Source organism: Alligator mississippiensis, chromosome 12 (genome assembly GCF_030867095.1).
Source record: "Alligator mississippiensis isolate rAllMis1 chromosome 12, rAllMis1, whole genome shotgun sequence".
Classification (NCBI taxonomy): Eukaryota; Metazoa; Chordata; order Crocodylia; family Alligatoridae; genus Alligator; species Alligator mississippiensis.
In genome coordinates, this window is record NC_081835.1 from 5889728 (window position 1) to 5908366 (window position 18639).

Genomic DNA, 18639 nt, shown 5'->3' on the forward strand with positions numbered 1-18639 from the left:
CAGTATCAATGTTGCATGGTACGGCATGTAAAAGGAATTGGTACTGCACATGATACAAGAGGAAGGATTATTCGGAGAAACTCAACAATTAAGGATGATTTGTTTGCATGAATTACAATGTATGAAATTTTTAAACATTAAGCCAAATCTGTTCCCTAAATAAAGAGTTTCGCAGAAAATATGTAAATAGGCAAGGAGCGCATTAAAATCAGACATGGTGCGTTTATTTGCTGGCTTATAACTAAAGTAAAATATTGCTGAAAGTTAGAAAAATGTAGCTGTTTTTATATTTAACTTGTAAAGGTCATGATTTTGTGTGAAAAGCAATGAAAACAGAAGATAAGTATCTTCCTTCTGGATTAACAAAAATGCAGGACACAGTGATTTCTGTGTCAATATTAATTAACAGTAAGCTACTAAAACATTTTCCAGCTTTGTTTCAATTTAAATGTAAATTTCACAGAATTTTATATTGGAAGATCCTTTTAATTCTTACTGACAAATAAGCTAATGAAGACTTATATCAGGCATTTGCTAACATAAAAAATCTGGGGTTGGAAATAGGTATATTCGTTAGTAGAGAAACAGTGAAATAGGTTGAGATGTTTTTAGTCTTTTTAGTGGTGTATCTCTCAGCGATAAAAATATCACAGTGGCCAACTGCCTCAACTAAAGAGAAAATGTCTTAGTTTAGAACTTTTTAAATATAAATAATTTAGATTATTAGTTTAGAAATTTTTAAATCTAAATAATAGTCTAATGAAGATTTATCCAAAAGGCTATTTATTTACTAGTGCCAAGAAACTGAAGATTGTAAGGGTATGGCTTCAACTACAGTCAAGGTGTGACGGCAGCCCTTTTGATATAACTGACCTAGCTTTAAACCTGCCAACTTGTCTAGCAACGATAGTGTGGCCCTCGCACTGCATAGCTTAGCTGCAAAACCCGCTCAAGAAGTGCAATATATATTTGGGCAGTTAGTCCCCATGCAAGCTCTGTGCTGCCATGACTACCCACCTATCAATACTGGAGCTAGTTAGATTAAGGCTAGCTTGGGATGTCTACACAAGTGGCATCACACCTTTGCCTGCAGACAGGACACACCCTCAGTGCCTATGCACTGAATTATTCACCCAAGGGCAGGGGTATGGCTGGATCAGATCTGTTGTACCATAGCTCTCTGTTTATCAGCTGCACTGGGCAGGTCTACACATTCATTAATGCGCCATACTTACTGTGCACTAACTTTAGTACTTGGATAACCAAGTACTAAATCAGCGCACAGTAACTTGCACTACTGCGCAGTAGTGCCGGCGCGTGGGTTTTTAGTGACATTTACTGCACAGTAGCCTAATACTAATGCATGGTAGCATATTAGCACGGTTTTTGCCCAGCACACTACTGCACGGCGTTATTAGGCTACTGTGCAGTACGCGTCTCATGTAGACGCACCCATTGTTAGCTACATCCTATACAGCTGATTCTCTTGAGCTTCTTCAAACTTCAGCCAGTTACAATGCACAAAGCTGAATAGACATGGGAGAGTAATGACACACTGGGGTCTACTGCACACATTCGTAGACACTAGGGTTGGAAGGGACCTCAACAGATCATCAAGTCCGACCCCTTGCCTAGGCAGAAAAGAGTCAGATGACCCCAGCCAGATGCCTATCCAGCCTTCTCTTAAAGGTAAGGGAGAGCACCACCTCCCTTGGAAGCCCACTGCAAATTTTGGCCACCCTTACCATTCTCAATCAGGGATGCAGGAAGGCCAGTCTAGGGAGCAAGTCAACAGACTCAGACGCCCCAACACTTAGCTGCCTACCCCTGGTTAGGAACCACTGAAGTGACAACCATCTAACGGTTTCTTTACGCCTCAGCAATCCCACAGCCATGATACTCAGTGTACAGGCAATCGGATGGGTTAATAAATTAGCTCAAATTTCTGGGCTGGTTTTAAGCTAGTTTTGAAGGGGAATTTGCATGAAGAAGAATTAAGACGTGTTATTGGCATGGACGTGAAATGGACGAGTACATATATTAAGGGGATTAATTACACCAAGATTTATGCACGCGCTCATTATCATCAAAGCGTGGGGATGTTTCCCAAGTTAACAAAAGGGAGGATTATGCTTTCTAGGCAGCAGGAAGTCAAACAAGCAAGGAGACGGTATTCCGCACGCAACCCGGAGCAGGAGGAAACGAGGGAGCGACTGCTTACCTTCCACGCAGGAGGGCTGCGCCCTGGTCGTGCCTGCAACCTGCCCTGGGAAGCAAGAGCACTTGACCGTTTGAGAGCGTTCTTCTATGCGGTTCTTATTGCAGCAGCGATGCACTGCGACCACTTCGCACGTCCCTTGCTTCACTTGGTGCTGGCCTAGCAATCACAGGGAGAAGAGCGTCAGGTTGCCTTAGCATGAAAATAAAGGGAATTCGCTCCCAAAGAGGCACCACACACCTCTGCATGGTGCTGAGCCTCTTCCACTTCCACGGGAGCCACCGGGAGGGGAAAGTGCAAAGCTCCCTGAAGGAATAGGCTCCTTACTTGCACTAAGCACGTGATGGCTAATGAACACTAGTTCATCCTGATGATACTTGACTTTTTTTATCTGCCTCCCCCCACCAAGAAGCCTTATAAACACACGGAGACAAAAACAGACCAGACGAGTTTACTAGATGGACTATGGCCTAGATAGGCAGAGGATCTAGATGGAGAGATGTATGCAGACATTGTAGCTTCACCCTCCTCAAACTCTCTCACCGGCTATCTATTTTATCAAATGAGGCTCACGGTCCCTGCCTTACCGTTAGCTCCAAACACTGTTGCCCTGGTCTCAGTTCAGTCCCCTAGGTTCACCCGCAGACCCCGTCGTCTCATTGCTTTTGCATCCTTGTCTTCACACCTTCTTCCATTTCACCTCCCTACGCCCGGGGAGGCCTTCTTCCTCCGTGTCTCTCAGGCACCCTCTCTGCTCTGCTTCAACCCCTCCCCTGAAACTAGCACTTCAAAGAATCCCTCCCTCTTTTCTCATTAATCATTTCAAAACCTTTTCCTGTCCCAAACTGTCATCAAGCTCCTCACCCTGTGTTTGTCTTGTCTTAACTAGATGACAGGTTCTTCAAGGCACTGGCCAGGTCTCATCTCTGTTTGTAAAGCACTTGTAAATTAACGGCGCGATATAAAAGTTTCTTATAATAATAAGTTCGCTTGACAGAAAGATGCTTCAGAGAATACTAAAGTAGTTACCATCAAAGCTGCATCAGTGCTTTATATGAAAAGAATGCAAGCAGTGGAGGCAGGTATGTAATATCAAAGGTGCAGGAGAAGAAAGAAAAGTAAGGTGAAAGCCAGAACACAGCAGAGAAACAAAGAGATCAGTCCAACCCACTGGGAACATTACAGTGGCAAAGGGTCCTGTTTTCCTAGTAACTGGGAACTTCAGATACTTGGAGGAGCTGGGGGGGCACATGCAAGTCGGTAATGTCCTGGCAGCTAATAACCAACTGGGCTAAGATGACTTATCTCCCCAATCAACTGCTAAAAATCCCCTCCCCATTGTCTATTATTACCAAGTGACACTGTTTATTGTTCAGAGATCACGGCGTGGCAGCAAATAAAAGAAGAATAATACAGAGCCTGCTATTCAAATGGGAAAAGTTAAGCGCAATGCACTCTGCCCATACCACATGTTCCACGGCTGCTTCCATTTAGTGACCGGCAGGAAAGACAAAGCACCAGTATCTGTGCCGGGGTGTTAGTGGACAGAGGCACAACCTCTCTGGGTGCTGCTCTCGCTTGCAGCTGGTTTACATGGCTCCAGGCACTCCCGCTGCAACGCTTGGCATGCCCCAGTCCTGGACTGCAGCCGCTGGCTTCTGCGGGGTAAGTCAGTGTGTGTGACAGCATAAGACTCAGCCTTGTAGGGCCTGCTCCTTACCTCTAGTATGGGCTGAATGCAAATCACTGACCCCCAAAACCCCGAATCCTGAATCTGAATTTTGCTGCTTCGACCCATCTCTACTCAGCACCCAGAGACAGAAGCTACATATGAAAGAGAGGGGGTGTCTATACATCAAAACTCAGCTGTGCTAGCAGACCTGTATTATCTTGATAGTACACATTAGCAATAACAGTGAAGACGCAGGAGCAGGGGCTGCTAGACTACAAAACCTCCAGGGACTCTGAGTGCACACTCGGGTTGTAAGCACATGTGAAAGCCCCATGACACTGGAGTCTTTACTACTACGGCTGCTGAGACTGAGCCGACACGGGTATGCTAAAACATGCAACAATCCCCTCTTCGTTTGGGGTGTAGACCTACTCAGTCAGTCATTGCTTTTAGGTTATATATCAGAAAATAGATATGCACCAAATCCTGCTCTCTTGACTCAGACAAGTGGTCTTGGGCAGACTTGGCCAAAGTTTCCAAGTGGAAATCCACAAAAATCAGCCAAGTCAGGAGCTGCGGTAGGGCTGAAGGGACCTCAGGAGGTCACATCTAGTCCAAGCCCCTGCTCCAAGCAGGACCAGCCCTAACTACAGTATCCCAACCAAAGATTTGTCTAGCCGTGCCTTAAAAACCTCCAAGGATGGAGAGTCCACCACCCCTCTGGATAGCCTGTTCCAGTGTTTTACTACCCTCCTAGTGAGAAAGTTTTTCCTAATATCCAACCTCAACTTCCCTTCTTGCAACTTGAAACCATTGTTCCTTGTTCTGTCATCTGCCCCCACTGAGAACCGTCCAGCTCGAAGTACTACTTCTAAGTAAGTTTCTCAAATAATGAAGAATATTAAAATATATATACTCTTAAAAAAAAAACCCAAAAAGTTGGCTTCACAGCACTGCTTTGATGTGTGTGTTTTGATTTCACAAGAATTTTGAACACAGCTGGAGATATGCCTGATTTCTGAGGCCAAATCTGTATTCAGAACAATCTCAATGGACAGCTAGCAATGCATACATAATACTGAAAAAGAAATTCAGTCTTCCATTTGTGCACTCAATATGAAAAAGAAAAAACTAGGATTATTTTTTTTTTCCTGAGGAGGACAAAAATGCACTGTACTTTTAAGCAATATATGCTACAGCAGTAAAATGCATAATGTATTTTATAGAAAGTTGGAAAAATGTTGAACACAGCATAAAAACCATCTCTGATACCCATTGTATAGGGTTTATTGGCAGGCTGCGTATTTCCATGCAGGCACCTAATACCCATATCATAATAATAAAGGAAATGGCTTGTAGGACAGTGCTTGCTCCGTAAATCAATATATAAAATAAATACACAAATAAAAAGAATAAATTCCAAACGATTGTTCTATAAAACTCTCCTGTGCAGTAATTTTTCCCATAATAAATAGAAGCCTAAGCTTCTGGAATATATATTAACACCATGTTTTAGTTTAAAAGCACTTTTATTTGTTAATGTATTTATTTATGAAACAAAATGAAACAAAGGGCTTGAGCCAACGTCCACCACAACTGAAGGAAAGACCGCCCTGCTAATTGCAATAGTCATTAGGAGTTCAATCTTATTATACTCATTGAAATCAATGGCAAAGCTGTAGAGGACTGCAATGCAAGGCCAGGAGGCCAGGACTAGGCCATCCAGAGGGAAGGATATCACATAACGGAGTGAAGGAAAGTCCAGGACCAGTACAAATGAGTGTTAGATAAATGGACATATCTGGAGTCATTATGTACCATACATCACACATTAAGCAATGAGTTCTTAGTCGTTTTAAAGTCATGATTCACTGGACACCAGATGCTAAGAAAAAACTGACCTGTTACATGAGTAGGTGTAAACCCTCTCAGAGCTGTACATCATAAGGATGAAACGTCTCCAACAAGCATCAAGGAGCTGGAGGACCATAGATTTTAAAGACCAGGTCCTGCTTGCTTTACATGGGGGAGCACAGTTAAGCCAACAAGATGACTCCCTTAAGCAAGACAAGCAGGATTCAGCCTCGAGAGCGCAGCCTGAAGCACGAGGCCTGGTTTGAAATGAGTATGTTTGAATTTTAAGGCAGTGACACCATTTCCCTAAGGTGCAAGGCTCATGCCAGGAGCCAGCTGCTGCACAGTGATACAGGAAGCAGAAATCAAAATGAAATAATGTCCAGAATACGTGCATTGGCTCGGCAGCTAGATTACAACCTAAGTACTATATACTTTCCAACCACGCGGAAAGCTAAGGAAAGATGTCCTCCACTTCCCCAGCGGTAAAGGTAGGTGGCTAAGCTTAAGAGAGTGGCAATCTTTCGCTGCGGAAGACAATACGATACCCTTCTGTTCTCTTTCTCTTCTCAGTAAATCGGAGCAGAGCCACTGCTCCAGACTGAAGAACTGGAAATGACTGAAAGGCCAGGAGACATCTACACTGCGTGCAAATTTTGAATACCTTTGACTGCATTTGACTGTATATGCATGCATGTACATACATTTGACTGTATGCATATACATACATTTGACTACATGCTTGTATATACAGTCTAATGTATGTATATGCATGCATATACATATGCATATACATACATGCATTTGACTATATATGAATGTATATGCATACATTTGATTGTGTATGCATGCATATACATACATTTGACTGTATGCATATACATACTTTGAATATATGCTTGCATATACAGTCTAATGTATGTATATGCTTGTATATACATATGCATATACATCCATTTGACTCTATATGCATGCATATATATATACATACCTTTGACTGACATACATTTGACTATATGCGCATCTGCATGCATTGCATAACAGGCTTCCCCCTTCCCCACATCCCCGTCTACTTTTCTCCTGACCCTCGTGGGCCTCTCAATTGTACATTTGCTCACTAGTACCATGCCCACGTCTCCACGGTGCACAGAAGTGGCAGCGAACACGTGCTCTGCAAACTTTGAGCACCCCATATGAGCAGGCTAGCTTTCCGCATGCTACTCCTTAGTGCTCAGCAGCCCATGGGACTGAATTTGCAGTTTGCACTGTGGCTTTCAGAGTAAAAACCCACAGTTTATCTCATGAAGGACCCACCAAGCCAAACAGACCGCTCCCCTGCATGGATCCATTGAAACCTCTCACATCTGCATTTGCGTGCCCAAAGGCAGAGAATCCTGTGAAGAAGGAAGAGAAGTGGCGCGTTCCTGCACCTTTTAATCTTCGTCTCACTGTACATAACAAACCTTCATCTCAAACCTTTAAAGTACAGCTTAAAGCATACGGACAGAGCAATTCATGAATAGCCTTAAAATATCTCATAATCAATGTACTCTCAGGAAGCCAATGCAGTAGAACTGGGGGCTGATGAATTTTAAACGTGTTAAGATCACAGTAAGTGAATCCTATGGCAGAGACATCAGGAAAGCCATTACAGGGGAAACTCAAAGGGGAGATAGAGAAAGCAACTGCTAGTGTCAGACTCCAAAGACGAAGGCCCCTGTGGGCCCACTTATAAAAATGCTCAGGAACTAACAGGCGCTTACTTGAGCCTCTTCCAAGCTGCTCCCTAAGAGCCACCAGTATTTTCAGTCTAAATTCTTCCCTTAGTTACAACCTGGCGTCCAAACAGAAAAATGTCCCCAAGGAAGGATGCTTCTGCTGGTCTTCTTCTTTGTCATGGCTCCAGGCCAACCTTTCTATATGGTCTGCTCCCGATACTCTGCACAGGCCACTGCTTCTGGTGTTGGGATGGCCAGATTTTGTGGGGTGCGTCATGGTGCTCCAGGGGCATCTCAGGAGATGATCCATGCTTTGCTTCTCCTGACAAACACACGGGTTGGTTGCAGAGAGGCCCCGTGATTTCATGAGAAAGTTGCGTCTGCGGAGACTGACTCTCAACCTGTGCAGGCTCTGCCATGTGTGCCGTTCGTAGCTGGAGCCGGATGCTAACCCCTCACTGGGGTAATTCCTGGTAACAGAGCAAGAGCAAGTTTCCTTTCATGGATGCTCTGCAGCATCGTGTGCTCAAAGAGGACACCTGGTACAAAGAAGACCCCCTGCCCCAGGGAAGGGAACAGGTCCGACAAGAGATGTACCACCCAGCTCCTAGCATCCCAAGATCAGGTGCATCTCTTTGGTGCATAGAACATAAGGAAAACATTAGACGCTGCGTATTTTCTAAATGAATCCACAAACAAGCCTTAATGACCATTAGTGTAGGGCAAATGAGAAATCTGACCTGCCACAAGACGTATTTCTAACTTGCTCATGCCCTGTCTTCAAGTAGCACTCAAGTGTTGGTATAGCTGGGATGGCCCAGGATACAAACAAGAAGCAACATTTCTTTGGTAATATCTTTTATTGGACCAAATTATATGCTATGTCTGCTTTGAGCCCTGAGGAAGGTCCCTAGGTCCCCAAGACCTTGTCTAATATCTCTCCTAACTATAAAATTAGTCTAATAAAAGATATTACCAAACAAATCTTTCTTCTCCCTGACTACAAATCAGTGTTCGTGTGCGGCTGGTCGGTACTGCGAGAACGAAGGGTCACTCCCCGAATGGCTTACCTCCAATTTCATCAAATATTTTAAATGAAATCATTTCAAGGACTTTATTTTCATGTTTCACCTGCTGGCAAGATGGGTGGCTTAATTACAGCCTGCAAGAGTCTCCGAAGGGCTCGGGTGAAATGTGCTACGCAAGTATAGGAAGAGTTGTTACCAATACAGGCCAAGAAAGAGCCTCCCAAGAGACCCCCAGAAGGTGGAAAGAGAAAGGATGGAGGGGGAGCAGGTGGAGGGCAGGACCGTGAAGGTGGAGCAGCCTTTGTGGTGCTCACCGTGGCCCCAGAGCCATGCTCTGTCCTCATACCAAAGGCTACTCCTTGTCCAACCTGCTCAAAGTAGGTAGCTCATCATTTGGGCTGGGGAATCAAAGACACCCAGACACAATGCCTAGCCTCATGCATTGGGCAGAGCTCTGACCCCTTTTCCCCGACTTCAGCTAAACCAAGGAAAGAGGGGGGAAAAAACCTTTACCAGCTCCGTTCTCTCCTTGTCTGCAAAAAGATCAAGCATGGTATATCTGTGTTATTTATGCCACTTCAAGAGCCCTTCCTGAATCCTACTGAGGAAAAGACCTATAAAGCTGTGTATGCAGCCTGGATGTGTTTGCAGAAAAGCTCTGCTGATCCCCAATATCCCCCACTTTCTCGAATGTCTTAGTTAAGGAACACATGGGGAAAAGGACTGATTTAAGAAGGAAAAAAAAATGTATCCCTGTGACAAAGACTGGTTTCTTTGATGAAGAGAACAGCTGATCACTGCTGATATTGTGGAAGATGGTGCAAAGGGATGTTGGAATGATTCAACCTTAAGTCAGCATATTCTTCAATGAGCCTTGAGAGCCAAATGTATATGTAGTAACAAGCTTGGTCTGCACAAAATCAACAGCATCATTTATTTAAAAGGATGAGAGGATGATTGTCAATGGGGAGATGAATGTCTATGGCATCTAATAGAGCAGGCGGCAGCATGAGAAGCTGAATCTAGGGAAGTTAACAGCAGCTTGAAAGAGAGAAACTTGTTGTCTGTTGCTCTTTAAGGTGTTATACAGACTTGGCAGCACAGCAGAGTTACACCTACACGCATACACCCACCCACACCCACACACACCCCCGGATATGAGAAATACCTTCATTCATATCCTACTGGGCAGGGATCTGTAAGAAGGGGACTGTAATTCAACCACCTGCAGGCAAGATTACTGCTACTTGTTATCTGGGGCTACAGCTGCAGGTCATTTGGAAACTATCATTAATTCATTGCAAAACTCAGGAGAAGCATACCCTATCAGGCTTTCCACACCTTGAGTTTCTACTTTCTAAGGGATGTTGCATTAAGGGGTCTTTCCAGCTAAAATATTGCGGTCCCCAGTTTTGCTTGATGAATCCATGAAGCTGATGGACAGCCCAGTCCAAAAGTCTCAGAAGCTGTTCTCAATGAGCTATAAAGCACTCTACCGCAAGAGGTCAGAATGAGACCAGGGCCCGTGGCTTTCGGGGCAAATAGTAAAGAAAAGGTCTTTTCATAAAGACGTGGCCACAACAAAAGATGCAGAAAAAACTAATGCCTGTTGGACCACAACAGCTGTTCCTGATTGCAAGGAGCCAAGTTTCCTACCCTTGTTTCTGTGCTCTTTAGGCCCCCCCCTGCATATTACATGTATCACACAAGTCATGGGTTAATTGCACAATTAATTTAGACTGGCTATATGTGCAAATTACCTACTGCACCTTAAAAAGATGCACCCAGCTATAAAGTTACTACTGAAACTGGATGATATCCAGCTTTCATTTGCACATGCAGCAGGGTCTTCCCAGCAGCTGGGGGAAATCTCATGCCCCATGGCTGCTAAGGCAGCTCCAGGCAGCTGCAGACTCTGGGACTCACAACTGCAGGAGCAAATTGCTTGCCAATGCAGAGGGAGCATGAGATGGTGGTAGTGTGTAACGGTGACAAAGTGTGATAGGATGTGATGCTGGATCCCACAATCATGCCTCCTACCATGCATGGTTTGGATTGTGCATCAGATCCCATCAGGCCTTTACCCGAACATCTGGAGGAGCCCAGGATTACTGGTGCCCTGAAAATGCCTACACAGGGCAAGCAAGCAAAGATGTGGCAGAGCCCCAACTCCAGAAGCTGACTTCAGCGCCCAGTGGAATTTGAAGGATTCCAGCAAACAAGGCATCTATACGCACTTCATCAAATACTTTCCTTCCAAATGAGTTGTGCAAGGCAAGCAGTATGAGCACATGTAAACCTACAAGGCAACATTACAACATTACAGGTCCAGAACAGATGTGTGAACCCCGTTACCCGAGTCTCATCCAGAAAGCACCTTATTTGTGAGGCTACAATAAATCTTGAAATGTATTTGAAAGCAAAGTGTGTGGCCTCAAACCCTGATAATGAGAGACCCAAGGAGTTAACTAAATCAAAAGCATAACCTTTCATACGTGCAGGAGGGCGAACATGCTGACAAAGCTGGAGCGGATCATGTAATACAGTGAATTCTTTTGGCGACTGTCAGAGGTCACATCCATATGGAGATTAAAGTCCCCTAGAATAAGTAGCGTGGGTGACCTTAGATCAGGCACGAGCTCTGAGGCTTCACCCAGGAACAAAGCATTAAATCAGAGTGGTCGATAAATCAAAATAGCCATGACAGAAGTAGGTGCTGCACATAGGAGGGGGAAAATAAAATGCTACTGCAAAAGAAAAGAAAGGTGGGTGGAGAATGGCCTCGAAACAAATAAAAAAAATTAAAAGATAAGCCTCTCTGCCCACCTGGGTGCTGAGCTTAAGTTAATGAAGAAAAACTTCCTTCCTCCAGGTCTTGCATTCAGTCTGGCCTAAGCACGTCACTTGTACGACTGAAATGTAAGATCAAGCTTCGCAAAGTGCCTTGTGCCTCAGACTAAAGCAGTAGTAATAATGTCTTGTATGGGGTGGCACGCTGATGCCATTTTCCAGTGTTTCTGGTAGCAAATCAGCAGCGCTCTGTTCTGCAATACATGAATATGTCCCCCATGTCTCATTAACCTTCACTCTCGCTAATGCATACCAGCAACCCTCCTTCCTGGCATTTGTTCCTTCTTTCACACGCTTATCATAAGTGAAGGAGAAAAGAAAAGTGACTGATTCCCTGGAGGGTCTTTCAGCTCCGGAGAAGGCACCCACCCCAGAGAAAATGACTCCCTGCTATACAGGGAACACCAGGCACGTATCCTGCGAGAGATTTATACCCAACCCACGAATCATCCTATTGAAGTCAATGCTCGTTAAAAGAGATTAGATGACAATATAAATTAAATGAAGGATTCTACTAATGCAAGGGTGGGCAAAATGCGGCCCGCGGGCCGGATCCGGCCTGCCAGCATGTTGGATCCGGCTTGCAGGCAGAAACCCATCAAGTAATTGTATCTGGCCCCACCGGTGGCTGCCCCTGCTGTGCTTTGCATGGGGCTGAGTCCTGCCTGCTGTGCTCCCAGCCTCCCCCACCCTCCGGCATCAGGTCCAGCCAGCGGGCACCGGTTCGGGGAAGGGCTGTCGCTCCCACCGCTGCCCTGGGATGCCCTGGCCTCCAGCAACTCCTCCTGTCCCTGCTGCCCTAGACCCCAGGGCTACCCTTGCAGCCCTCGACGCCTCACCAAAACTCATTATGCGGCCGAAATAATTGCCCGCCCCTGTACTAACGTATCGTCACAGCCAACATGTTGCAAAGCAATCCCTACCTATAAAGGTAATGATTGCTGCCTTTGGGCTTGGTCCACTACTGAGATACTTTATAGACGTGCCCACATAAATCCAGGATCAAAGTGACATCACGTAACAGTGAACGAAGCGCCTCATATGGGCGTTTATAAAAATGTTTGCTCTTTCCCATCAACGGAAAGGTTTCCTACACTTCTCTATCGTGCTCTCGCCCAATTCTCTCTCTCAGCTTCAAAACGACTCTTGCTTTTGTTCGTCTATTCATCTTCACTCTTTTATTCTTGTAATCGTTTCAGGTGACATCACAAGTTGGGAATTCTGTGCAATTCGAGAGGGACGGTCGCGAAGTCTTTGAAAATGAATGCTGGCATTTCTGTGAGCGTCCCCCGCTTTTTGATGTGGTATCTGTACTTTAAATCTATGCCTAACCTCTCAGCCGTGACAACATCGGCTCACAGATGGTAGCTGAACATTATGTTATGCACAACCATACATGCTGCTCCTGTCTGCCTATTGTTATTTGCCTTGTGAATCTTGCAGAGCTCTGCCGTACAAAGAAAAAAAAGGAAATCCTTTCAGTTTTGCACATACAAGCAATTAAGTAAATGTTGAGGGTTGTTTTATGGCCTTTCTTCATCACTTGAAATATAAAATGGTCAGTTTGGGCCTTACCGAATTAAACAGATGGTTTCAATCTACCTGATTCAAAATATATCAGCAAACCGATCTAATGACTTCCACGTGACACGAGTGATGTTTGTTTGGAGTACGGGGAAACAGCAATGTCTAGCTAAGAAGTTATTGCATTAGTTGTCATGGATTAAGTAAATGTTATTTGCTAAAAGACAAATGTATGTTGGGAAATTAAACGTTTCTTCACTGTAAAACTTCAGTCTCACATCTAAGTACGAGGGGTAAAATTCAGAGAGTCAGAGGAAGGCCTACGCACCAACTAAGTCCCACTGAATACTCAAATCAAGGTTCAGGTGCAGCTTGACTGTTGTACAAACCTTCAGCTGGGCATTTGCACAAGGGTATATTTTTCCTGTTTAAAGAAACGAGGGTGCCCAATGTAGGACAGTCCAACTAACTGGATGATCAACTATGGACAAGTCAATAATTATTCATTCCTTAGCCACCATTTGACAATCTGCTTATGCAAGATCCAAGGGTGAAAAAAAGAGAGTTGTATAAAAGTTTATCCTTTCACACTTCTCCTTTTAAATATCCTTAATTTGAAAGAATAGCCTCTGCTGAAATTCCCGTTCTCTTAATTGGTTTGTGTTCGTTATAATCATGGAGCAATTTTGGATACCACTAGTAGAGCTGGCCCTGGAAAAGCTAAAGGCAGTGGCTGTGACGCTGAATGAGAATGATATATTTGGTTGGGAAAAGAGAAATGAGATTTTATTATGAGAGCATATATACACACATTTAAAGTGAATGGGACATCTAGAGATGTTACAAACAACCAGACTGGCTAATGTACTAGGCACGGGGCCATCAATTCCTTCTCAGTTGGTCATTAATCCTTGGGAAAGACCAAGATCACTGCTGCTTAATTACTTTCAGAGTTTGCCTCATTTTCTGACAAGCTATTATGGTTGCCTTGGGTTTACTCTGATGCAGTAGACAAGACCGGTAGCAAGGGGTCCAAATTTAAGATCCAGTTGCCAGCTAAGCAATAACGAGTCATAAAACTAAACTGCACAAATGCATTTTTAATTCTGAGTGACACTAGGACGTTTCAAAGGTTTCAGTCTGTGCCAGCCCTTCCAGTCTGGTTGCGATAGCTGAACTGAGGATATTTGAGCAATGCTATTCTTTCGTGTGAGGTTTCAAGCTTGCCAGAGAAAGAAAGCACTGGGTTTTTTGTTTTGTTTTGAAGCAGTATACTTGAATGATGGGTTAAGAAAGACCCTGTGGTTTGCATACTATTTTATACGACTGCAACTGTGAAACAGAGCACAACATGTAAAAATATATATATTCACAATCTGATCAAATGAGAAAGAGAAGCGGCTAGAATTTTCCCATTATAACTCACGACCCAACCTTATATTATCGAAAAATGGAATTAAAAAAAAAAAAAGTCAGCATACAGAAATAGTGAAGATCTGCTCATCTGAAGCTCCAGACTGTTGACTCATTAATTAACGAGCTGTTAATTAAGGACCAGCTAATCCGTTCTTCAGTTACAGTGGTACATAAACACCGTTTTTCCCCCCACTCAAGGAGCGGCAAAGCTCTTGACCCTCTCGACCTCCACTTTTTATCTTCCTTCCCTTTGAATACAAAGGTAGAGCTTCACATTTCAGCACTTCCCTTTGGTTTCAGGCTGGAGCACGAGAAATGTTTTTTGAACAGGAAGCATAATAGCGTAATCCAAACTCTGGACTCGGGACATCTGTGTTCAATACCTGATTCTATGTCTATGCCCAGTTGCAGCGGGCTCTAATCTGAGTCCTGACCTTGGGCACTGATGCGCCATAAATTAATCTATTTTCCCCTTATTTTTCCTTAAGGGTTTTGGGTTCACATAACCAATACAATTAGCCTTTGTGGGGGGGCGGGGGGGGAGTTCCCCCATAGCAAAAACTTTTCTGTAGTCACCAAAACCGCAGCCCTGCTTATCCTAATTTGCAGGTTTTCTCACTTGCCAAACTGCAGCAGCAAAGATTTCTTGAAGCGATGTTTATTTAATACTCAGAGACGTTTTTCCAGCCTGACACCCAGAGCTGTTGTGAAAAAAGGTATCAACTTATATTGGATCTAGATAGCACTATTCCACGTTTCATGTTGGGAGGAGGCAGGTGTTACAGGGCCCATCCACAGCAGAAAGATCTTCCCTAAAGTACCTGCCACCGTGGTTGGGATTCTTCGTCCTGACCTTTGCTTCACCAACAAGCCTAGAGAGACTGATTACAAAGAACTACTCCGACCCACAAAGGTCAAAATCCTGAACCATGTCTAACCCCACGCTCCTTGGGTCCCAATTCAGCCTGTCCTGAGGACCAGATACTTCAGGTTCATCCTCATTACTGAAACAGAGCAACTATGACAATAGCAACTGGGGATTTTCTTGGTTAATTAAGGCACCGGAACTCAGCTTTGACTACTTAGTCACTAGGGCATCCCCATAATCCAATCACGGGAATAGCCTGGATAACAATAGTTGAAAACTTCCTCAATTCTCCTTTAATCTTGTGCTGGAGAAATGACATCTCCACTAATAGTACTGCGGTTTATTCCATTTAATCCTTATGCACTGAAACTATTAACACGGCTGCTAACTAGTGAAAATTGTTGCATTTGGGAGGTTCCTCCCCATGATATGAGAAACCTGCTCATTGCAAAGCAGCTCAAGGCAGATAAATTCGTTTCACGGAGGCTAAACAGTCAGCTCGGGCAGCAGCATCCACGTACATTTATGCCGGAGCAATGTCAGGGCAAAAGAAGCCAGCAGGTCCGTCATTACCACAACTGGCAGCAGCTCTTGGTGCAGAAAGTAAAGTAAGGAAAGTCAGGCTTCTAATTTTGGGGGCGCTAATGAAATCCCGTGGAATAGCAGACCTTTCCAGAGGGATAGGCTAACCATCCCATTAAAGAAAACAAGGCAGGCAATGCCCCCTTTCTAAACCTGGGAAGCAGCAGAAAACGCGCGTGGAAAGGGTATTCTCAAATGCAGGTGGACAAGCTCATCGGGTCTGACACAACTTTTATTTCACAAGAAAACCACAGGCTTCCTCACCAGGTGAATTTTCCCCAAACCCTAATGAGACTATCAGCAAGTGCAGAGATGAATTAGAATAGTCATTAAGGAGGCAAGGAATAAAAAATGAGCCAAAGGAAAGGTCAGAGCAATGAGGTTGAATGAAGAAGAGCACGCGCTCTGTCACAATAGCTGCAGATGTGAAGGAAACAACTTGGGGAGAGGAGCAGATGTTACTTGTAAAGCTGTTGCAAATGTGATGGCTGTTTTCAAGGAGAATGCAGCAGCCCTGGATGGCAGGAGGGAGAACACCATTAACTCACACCAGCCTGTTTGGACTCCCCTAAGAGCCATTGACTTTAACAGAGACGCTCTACCATCTTGCCTATTTGAATGAGATTAAAGGTGACCTGGTGCAGTGGTCATTAGTTCCACCCTCCTTCTACATGGATGTTCCTCTAATTAAAATGGTTGTTTTCCATTTGAGCTCGCATGTGTTACCAAAAGGAAACTCTGCAAAGGCTGCCTTGGGCCACATCCTCGAAAGTCTCAACTGTTCCAGGTCTTGAATTTTTTTTTATTTCCTTAAATCCCTATAGTTTTTGTTTTGTAGGGACATGGCAAATACCAACTACCACGGTTGAGGTTCTTCTTCCTGCTCTTTGCCTCGCCTGCAGGCCTAGAGAAACTACTCGAACTACTCAGACCCATAAGGATCCTACTAGCATAAAAGGCCCTACTGGTCCCTTATAATTCAGTGCACAACTGAAGGACATAATTTGATTTAAGATAAAATCCTTCACTTCCTCTGCTCCATGAACAGGTTGGTGATGATCAAAAGTTTCCACCCTGACCGCTGCTCTATGGTGTAACAGGTGGCAGGATGCACGGGTCTCCATAAACCTGCAGGGTTCCTCGTCACCAGCAGGAAGTGCAACTTAATTACTGCTAAATCATGATAGCAGAGGGAGCCATCGTCAGCTTCGTTAACAACTTCTCTCTGCTGATCCTAAAATAAGGATGTGGCTCTGAGCATGAAGATCTGGTTTTGGTGCCTCTTCTTTCAGCATCTTGAGTGGGCAGGGTTGTGAAGAAGGCCAGTCCTTCTTCTTCTCCTCTATTCCAGTTGTGCAGAATCCCAGTCCTTCTCCTCCTATTCAACCAGTCTGCTCCAGCACCTCCTGGACAATATAAGCAGCTCAGGCACCTCTATGCCTTCTCCCATCCCGTCAATGGCTCTTCCCCCATGCATAGCATCCCTGCTTTATCTGCCGACTCCCCCTGGTTTTCCACGTGGCGATAGAAGCGGAACAAAAATAACAATTCTCTGCTTGTTCACGTTCTTTTTAACCAGAGAAACCTGCACAAACTCACATGAATGTCACACGGCCGCTTGCCAAAACCAGAAGCACCATGTCCTCCTATGCAAACAGGAGGGTCGCTTCCAGCCTATTTACATGCACGCCATCAACTCTCTAAAGAGAGTGACAAAAAGAAAACCAGGACGATACATGAGAAAAAAACGGCCATTTGCTAAGGCTACTGAGGTCTCCTGCTCGTTTCTCACCAAGCATCTGTCAGAAGGCACTTACAATCACAACTGAGAACTGGATTAGAAATAGCGACCTTGCAATGAAAGGCTCTGCCTCTCATTACTAATCCCCATCGGCAGCCTGGTCCCTTGTGATTGCAGCTTGTAATTCATTTAAGAGTTTAGAGTTTTTTTCAGCACAGAAAATTAGAAGACTTGCTATTGGGGTGACTTGATTTAATTTTTGGAGTGGACAATGCCTATCTGATGAGGTTAAGTAACGGAGCTGATGCAAGCGGCAGTGCCGTGCCACCAGTTCTGGAGCAGTGTTGTCCGTTGTGGCTAAAATAATGGCGCTATATTGCCCAGCGTGATATAACCCTGGTAAATGGAGGCTTCAAGGGGAAACCACACACATGCACACACAGTGAGTGCCAAACTGTATTTAAAAAACAACAACTCAGCCCTTTAATAGAGGGTAAAGAGTATTTAAACATTTATTAATATAAAAGGGTCTCAGTTACAGATAAAAAATATTCTCTTTATTAGGGAACTGGCAAAACATTATTCAGCATAAAACTGCTGACAGATGATGGCTTTAGAAAATCCTTTTATCTTATTTGTCATCTTGTATATGATATATTGTATCAAAGAGACTCCTGTACATACTGTTAACCAACTCATTTGTATTACATTGAAAGGGGGAAGGAAATTTAGACTAACGTTTCTTCATTCTTGCTTCTGAAAACATAGGTCCTGCTACGTAGGAATAAAGGCAAAACTCATCTCTCCATTTTTTTTTCTCAAGAAGAGGAATAGATAGGGGAGGGAGGTCCAAAAAGAGTCCAAAAAAGGATATAAAACAATCATTGGGTTTTAAAAACAACAAAATCCAGCGAGGTATAAATAGTGTTGTGTGCCCTTTGCTGTGATAAGTGAGGCTGGGTTGAGAATGACTATTTTTCTTCATTCAGAGATCAGTGGCAGATCAGCAGATGGCCTGAGGTTATCATAAATATGTAAGCTCTGGAAGTGGCCTTAGTTGAAAGGCATCCAAAAGATAGTTGTTTTCAACAACAACAGTAACAGAAATAGTTCACTTCTAAGCAGGGAAGCAGATTTTTCACTCCGCAGAAAGACTTCCAAACACACT

At 44.1% G+C, this 18639-nt stretch overlaps 1 protein-coding gene across 2 annotated transcripts in view; it reads right to left on the minus strand.

Annotated features, from left to right (window-relative positions):
* TAFA4 (TAFA chemokine like family member 4) overlaps nt 1-18639 on the minus strand; it is a 92971-nt gene that overhangs the window by 16601 nt on the left and 57731 nt on the right. For both annotated transcript variants that reach the window (XM_059715564.1, XM_019499550.2), the window contains one exon: nt 2222-2377. In XM_059715564.1, the coding sequence (XP_059571547.1) occupies nt 2222-2377 (156 nt within the window). The remainder of the gene's footprint in view (nt 1-2221; nt 2378-18639) is intronic.